The sequence below is a fragment of the Physeter macrocephalus genome, chromosome 20 (genome assembly GCF_002837175.3).
Source record: "Physeter macrocephalus isolate SW-GA chromosome 20, ASM283717v5, whole genome shotgun sequence".
In the NCBI taxonomy this organism is placed as follows: domain Eukaryota; kingdom Metazoa; phylum Chordata; class Mammalia; order Artiodactyla; family Physeteridae; genus Physeter; species Physeter macrocephalus.
The window spans coordinates 51780631-51788357 of record NC_041233.1 but is presented as its reverse complement, the minus strand read 5'-3'; the positions used below and the strand labels follow the sequence as shown (position 1 = coordinate 51788357).

At 40.1% G+C, this 7727-nt stretch overlaps 1 protein-coding gene across 1 annotated transcript in view; it reads left to right on the top strand.

The window, feature by feature from the left end:
- Nucleotides 1-3355: 3355 nt before the first annotated feature.
- LOC102983286 (protein FRA10AC1) overlaps nucleotides 3356-7727 on the top strand; it is a 54477-nt gene continuing 50105 nt past the window's right edge. The window contains exons 1-5 of the mRNA XM_028481645.2: nucleotides 3356-3562; nucleotides 3669-3738; nucleotides 5316-5392; nucleotides 6717-6812; nucleotides 6925-6970. Coding sequence (XP_028337446.1) covers nucleotides 5316-5392; nucleotides 6717-6812; nucleotides 6925-6970 — 219 coding nt within the window. The 5' untranslated portion in view covers nucleotides 3356-3562; nucleotides 3669-3738. The remainder of the gene's footprint in view (nucleotides 3563-3668; nucleotides 3739-5315; nucleotides 5393-6716; nucleotides 6813-6924; nucleotides 6971-7727) is intronic.

The window sequence follows — 7727 nt, the reverse complement described above, 5'->3', positions numbered from 1 at the left end:
GCCATGGCTCACGGGCCCAGCCGCTCCGCGGCATGTGGGATCTTCCCGGACCGGGGCACGAACCCGTGTCCCCTGCATCGGCAGGCGGATTCTCAACCACTGCACCACCAGGGAAGCCCAACTTTTCATTTTTTAATAAAGTCTTTTAAATGAACAGAAGTCGGTAATTTATTTTTGTCCTTTATGGTTAGCCCTTTGTATGTCCTATCTAAGAGAATTTCTCCTGCCCTCATGAAGAGATCATGGAAAATCACGAAAAGGTTTTCCTGTGTTTTCTTTGAAGGTGACTAATATGTATGGTGTGAATCAAGTTAGGAATTGAGGTGTTTGGTTTTTTTTTACCGTAATATTAAATTGGCTCAGAACTATTTATTGAGAAGTCCATACTTAAACCTATGACATTAATCATAGGATTATATAAGTGTGGATCTGTTTCTAGGCCATACTCAAGAAGAAGTTAATTTGTTAAACTAAATCACAAGAATTTCCTCAAGAAATGCTACTTTCCTCAAGGAGCATTTATTATATTCTTATTATGAACTATGCATCATTCTAGCCATTTTAGCTGCATTGTTTCATTTTAAACCTCATAACCCACTATGAGATAGTTATTACTATTATCTCCATTTTATAGTTGAGGAAATAAAGACTTACTCAATTAAAAACTTGCCTAAGCTCTCCTAGCTAGTAAGTGACAGAAACCTAACTTGACTGTGGGTCTGGCTGATTTTGAAGTGGAGTTCTTTATTATACTGTTTCCCAGAGCAGCACTTTTTTTTCTGGCGGGGGAAGGGTGGCGGGGAATAAGGCTGTGTGTGTGTGTGAGAGGAGGGTGATGGAGTGGAGTGGGGGCCAACTTCCCTCACCCCCACCACATACCTATCATAGTATTTTGTTGCTTTATTTGAGTTATATAACATTGGTGTCCATGTAAATTTTCATGTTCATTAAAATAGAACATTTTATAGATTGGGAACCACAGGTTCATGCCATTTACCAGGCACTTCATATACGATAGAATATTTTATTGTTTTTTTTCTATATATTCGTTCTTTCTTACTAGTCAACCTTTGAGAGTAAGGAGTGACTTTTACATATTTGTAACCCTGATGATTATGACAGTTCTCTGTCCAGAGCAGGCCCCTAATAAATATTTGCAGTTTTTATAGTTGTTGAGTTGTAATTGCTAATTTGAGATTTCCTGATCAGGTAGGTTGTCTATCCTGTATTAATTGTTTTTAGTTCAGATCATGTGATCTATCCCTAACATATATTTTCTATTTTCTCTCCTTCAATAACTGCTGTGTCAAAGAGAGAGAGAGAGAGAGAGAGAGAGAGAGAGAGAGAGAGAGAGAGGCTTCCCTGGTGGCACAGTGGTTGAGAGTTCTCCTGCCGATGCAGGGGACATGGGTTTGTGCCCTGGTCTGGGAAGATCCCACATACCACAGAGCAGCTGGGCCCGTGAGCCATGGCCTCTGAGCCTGCGTGTCCGGAGCCTGCACTCTGCAATGGGAGAGGCCACAACAGTGAGAGGGCACATGCCGCGGAGCAACTAAGCCCGTGTGCCACAACTACTGAGCCTGCGCTCTCGAGCCCGCGAACCACAACTACTGAGCCCGTGTGCCACAACTACTGAAGCCCACGTGCCTAGAGCCCGTGCTTCACAACAAGAGAAGCCACTGCAATGAGAAGTCCACGCACCGCAAGGAAGAGTAGCCCCCGCTAGCCTCAATTGGAGAAAGCCCGCGCGCAGCAACGAAGATCCAACGCAGCCAAAAATAAAAATAAATAAATATGTAAATTTAAAAAGAAAGAATTTGACAGAGAGAGAGCCACAGAGAGAAAACAGGGTCTTGTAGAGAAACAAGTATTCCCAGTTTCTAGACCCTCACCAGGCCTGTGGCTCTGAGTTCTGTGCTTCTATTTCTTACGTGCAAAATGGGGCTAATAACGCTGCATGCAGCACAGGCTTGTTGTAAGAGGAAAATGAAGCAACAGACAAAATATATTAAGAATAGTAGAAAATGCTATTAAAGGTCACATATTGGTAGAAAGGAAATGAATACCAGGTACAAGTGTGTTTGGTTTTATCAATAATAAATAAAAGAACAGAATAGATATTTTAGATATTTACTAAAAAAGGAACCGCCGGACAAAATAATTCAATACAGTATAATATTAAATCGTGAGGCTTCCTACTGCTTTAAATATTTTAATAAACGTTTTTACTGAAGTTTAATCTGATTGCATTTTGAAATAATTGAATTTACAATAATTTAACTTACAGATTTTTAAAGATCATATTTACTGCATTGGGTAAAGCAAGTTGTATCTGTAATTTACTGTCAGGGCTAGAAGGAGGGCTTGAACTGGTAGATATTGTTATCTACTCTTTGGTGCAAAAGATGTAAAATGAGTGTTACGTGCTAAGGTTTTCACTAAAATGAGCCCGCTGCGAAAGTCAGTGGCGTGCCAGTTCAATTCAACAAATATTTAATTAGCGCTTGTGATTTCCAGGGAACCGTGTTCGGTACCGAGGAGGAAGCAAAGATGAATAGCATCAGCCGGAGGGAGACACGACACGAACCCAGTAACTAGGCTGTAAAGCAGAATGGGGCATCATAATTTAGAAAAGGTAAAACACAGGGCGAACCCGGCAGAGCTTAAAATAATTTAACTTTTCCTGCCTGCATTTTTTTTCTTTTCTTCCCTTCTTTGTTTTTCTTTTCTTTTTTTTTTTTTTTTTTAGTAACTATTGTGGATCTCTTTTCGCCTGTGCCAAGTCACTTGTCTGCAGAGGATTCGCGACCTTGTGAAATCGCCCCTATTCCCTCTTCAGCCTCTCCTCGCATCTTCGATGAGCTCCTCTGCCACCAGCGCTGCATTTGGAATGGCATCTACTGTGTGGGTGGTGAAGCGATGGAAAGCTATTTTTGTTCTAATTATGAGAACTGTTTTATTGGGGGGGAGGGGAGCGGAGGGAGGAGAGGCAGATCGGAGACTGAGACGCTCAGCGAGGTTGCTCCGAGGAGGAGTTTATAAGGTTACTAGAAAGAGGACGGCAAGTGATATTCAGGCAGGGTTTTTTCTAATAAAACGAAATAAATTTTCAAACGAGAGGCGTGGGCTTAGTATGAGCTGTGCCACACGAGATTAGATGTTGGGCTTCCCAGAGGGTAATGGACGAAGGCCCAGGAAAAAACCGAGCGCGGCGACTTCGGGAAAGCTGGGAGCCTCCACCTTCCCTCCCGGCCCTGTTCTCCCGCGGCCTTTGTTTCCTGGGGCTGTTTTGGCTGTAACACAAAGTCTGCGCGCCCGGGAACGGTGTCATTTAAGTGAGACGCGCGGCCGAGCCGGACCGGAAGCAGCGCCCAGCTGGGACCCGTAGGGAGAGGCGGGAAGCGGCCGACGGCGGCGGCGGCCGTTGTGGCTCTGGCAGTGGTGGCGACTGGGGCGAGGCTACGCAGCCGGGGCGACGGGTCTGGTGCCGCAGCAGCTCGCTCAGGCCGTGGGTCGTCGCTGCAGACGCGGGCAGAGGAGAGAACAGCGACTCAGCGGGAGGGTGTGTGAGAAGGGCCATGAGCGTTTGGGGTCGGGGAGAAAGATCTCGAAGCTTGTTCCTCATATGCTGCTAGTTTATTATTATTATTATGTTTTTTTTATGGCAGATTCAGAAGACACCCCACGTCTCCCTTCTCGAGTTTCTCTTGGTTCTTGTCAGTTGATTCGTAGGCTGAAGTGAGTGAGAACTTTTTAATACAACTACTGAGTTCAGATGGGTATGGGATGGATGAGAAAAAAACGAGACAGGGGGAACAAGGGTAGGAGGTGGTGTCCCAGGGTGTAGGAACATCATGACGGTGATAGTAGTTAAAATTGGGAGGGTTTTACTGTACCGGACGTTGTTCTAAAACCCTTTATATGCGGTAACTCATTAAATGCCCAGTTCGGTGAGACCGGTACTTTCTTTCATTAGCCTCCCTTTATGGAGGGGGAAACAGGCTCCTAGAGGTTAAGGAGCACGCCTAAAGAAAGACATGAAACGTGCAGAGCCAGGATTTGCATTCTGGCAGGCTGACCCCAGAACTTATCTCTAAGCTCCCCACAGTGGTTGTCCCCCATCAGGATGTGAAGAAAGTGAGGACATAAGACAAGGAGTGAGAGGCTGGTGTGGTTTGAACAGATGTGATAAAACAGCGGAAGCAAGGAGTTGACATGATAAAAAGGTGTGCGATCCAGGTGTGACTTAGTGAGGGTAGAGTTGAAAGTGGCCTAAACCTTCGCCTCAACCTTGGCTAGGGCCAGCCTCTCTCGAATTCTCTGGGGCAGGGAAGAGAGATATACACCCATACACGTAAGTTTGAAAATGGAATTATGAAGATCACAGACTCATAGGATTTAAAGATTGTTTGATGTAGCCACCTTATTTAGCAGATATAGTCAAATAATCCATCCATCAGCCATTAATGTATATCCCAAATTCTATGTAATGCTGGAACCAGGAGCTGCTTTGTAACACAACTGAGTGACAATTGAGATCTTTCAGTATTTCTAAGAATTTTGATTTAAAAATGAATAGAAACAAGATAAAGTTATCTAGAACAAAGGACAAGGTGATTTACCTTGAAGAAACTGTTTCAAAGAAAAAGGAAATCTTCACGTATCTTGAAATCTTGAAAGAAGATAGGAAAATTTTTATCAGTTGATCGTGTACTGTTCACAAATCCATTAAGTCTAATGGAATACAGTAATCAAAATGTTAGCATATTCCAGAGAGCCAGTTTGTAGTCGTTGAGGTCATGGGCTTAAGAATCAAGTAGATCTGCTTAGCCACATATTTGCTCTGTATAATTGATTTACTTAACTATGTCCTTGATTTCTTCATCTCGAAAATAGAAGTAATAGTTCCTAACTTGCAGAATTAGAAGCAGTGTTTGTAAAGAACCTAGCATAATGTCTGGAGCAAAGTTGATAAATACCAGCAACCGTTATTACTCTGAATCAAATAAAAGTAAAGCATTGCTGAACCTTGCATGCAGTGACGTGGCAGCTTCTAGACCTGGTTTTACATGGAAAGGTCAAAGAGTAATCTCTCTTGTTGGTAATTAAAGTGAAAAACATTGATTCATCTTCTGAAGGGTAAGTTTGTTACTTCAAAGTGATTGAAAGTTTTACATGGCTAGATAACCCCTGATATGCCCACCACAATCCTTTAAAACTATTGTGGCTTTTAAAGATAACTTATTTTTGAACTATTCTGTTTCCTGAACTATGGGCAATTTAGGTTCTAAGTAACTGACTATATTTCTTTAGAGATGCATGGTCATGGAGGCTATGACTCTGATTTTAGTGATGATGAACACTGTGGAGAATCTAGCAAAAGGAAAAAAAAGTAAGTAATTTTTTATTGATCTGTTTCCTATCCTTTCTAAATTGAGATGAGGTATAAATAATATTTAAAGTTTTTGGATTGTGTTTACATGTGAAGACAACGGTGCTCTACTGAATGAATTTTTGTTTATTAAACTATAATGAATTGACTCAAAAATTTGAGAACAGTTATGTAAAAGATACGAAAGTAATGTTTATGCTGTGAAGGGATTTATGGAAAGGGAAGCATAAGGAAAAAAAGGAAATCAGTTAAAGCTCTTAGATTTCTCTGTTGCATCTATTTTTCATTCAACTGTCAAGGACTCTACTTGCAACTGTCATAGCTAAGAAGGGGCTTGGTTAGTTGTCCCTTTGCTAGTATTTGACTGTAAAATGAGGTTACTGTGGAGGATGAAATTGTGATGCAGCACAATTCTTAGGATTTTGTGAATGAGCAGGCTCAGTGGCCAGAGGAAGGAGTTCATGGAAGTCTTTATTGAATGGAAGAGGTAAGAACTCTTAGCAGATAAAGCCTGAGCCTTACAAGGAGGCTGTATCTTGGTGGAGTGGCTGTGTTTAGGGAGGGGCATTGTTTTCAGCCTTCAGTGCTTAGAAACTTGATTTTATCCATTAACTTAGGAGTGGTTGACTGATTCATATAAACCAAACTTATAAAAATTGGTTTATTATTTGACGCTGAAAACAATATATAAGCATACTAATTGGGACTGAACATTTTTGTTGGGTACTCAGTCTTCGTGGATAACCAAAAGAATAGAAATAATTATATAATAAATTATATTTTTATGTAATGAAATGAAATTAAAATGCTTTACATTTTCAAGGTTTTTCATTCAAAAATATTACTTTGTAAGAATAGAATTTGAGCCAATCTCTAGTTGGATAGTCTTGTGTGCTCTAGGATTATATCTATTTATGTAACTAGGGCTGATCACCTATAGTCTATATCATCTATAATCAGCCCTTTTTCTTCCATGTTATCAGTTACTGAAAGATTTGTTATCTCTTACTTTACAAACAAGGAAATTGTGGCACAAAAAGATTAAGTAATTTAAGATTAAGATAATGAATGACAGAGCCAAAATTTGAACCAAGGACCCCAGGTGGTGTGACACCAGAACCCATGCATTTGTTAGTCTCGTCTTCTCCATTTTATAGGTATTAAATAAAGTCAAGATATTAAAGGAGATGTAAAATATCTCATTAAAGATCAGTGAGTCTTTAAGAGTTGAATTCTTTAAAACATGTTCCAATTATGAAAATGATAAAGAGAAGACACTGAGAAAAATGAACTCTTCTAATAATTTTTCTTCTTAACAAACCAGGACAGTTGAAGATGATTTACTGCTCAAAAAGCCATTTCAGAAAGAAAAACATGGAAAGGTGGTCCATAAACAAGTTGCAGCAGAATTGCTGGATAGGTATGGTACTTCAATGTACATTACTCTTTTTTGGTTTGAGATGTTGGTGATTTGATTATATTAATTAAATATAGACATTTGTATTTGCTTAAAATAAAATTTTTCTTAACAGGGAAGAAGCAAGAAATAGAAGGTTTCATCTCATAGCTATGGATGCTGTATCCTTTTCTATTTCTACATTTTGTGACTAATACAATTTTTTAAATCTATTTTATTTCATAAAATCTTGTGAAGTCAGATAGACATAAATTTTATATTTAAAGATAAGTGTTTATTGATATGGAATTTTACCATTTATACTTCTGAGTACAATTCTCTTTTACTAATATATAAGAAAGATTTAGAAGCAAAAAATAATAAAAAAAATATTACTAATCTTCTATAAATAGGTTTACAAAGTCCATGTACTTGCAGATATTTTTTCCAATCCATTTTTGTCAAGCTGTCAATATTTCTCATTTTTATACTATTATCTTCAGTCTCATTTTAACTCTTACTCTTTTCCTACCTGGTTCTTGGCTATTTAATGTCTTTGTAAAACTGTGTTTAATAATAGGTCTGTTTGATCATTAGAGAAATGCAAATCAAAACCACAATGAGGTATCACCTCGCACTGGTTAGAATGGCCATCATCAAAAAATCTACAAACAGGGCTTCCCTGGTGGCGCAGTGGTGGGTGTGGAGAAAAGGGAACCCTCTAGCACTGTTGGTGGGAATGTAAATTAATAAAGCCACCATGGAGGTTCCTTAAAAAACTAAAAATAGGGGCTTCCCTGGTGGTGCATAGGTTGAGAGTCCGCCTGCCAATGCAGGGGACACGGGTTTGTGTCCCGGTCCGGGAGTATCCCACATGCCGCAGAGCGGCTGGACCCGTGAGCCATGGCTGCTGAGCCTGCGCGTCTGGAACCTGTGCTC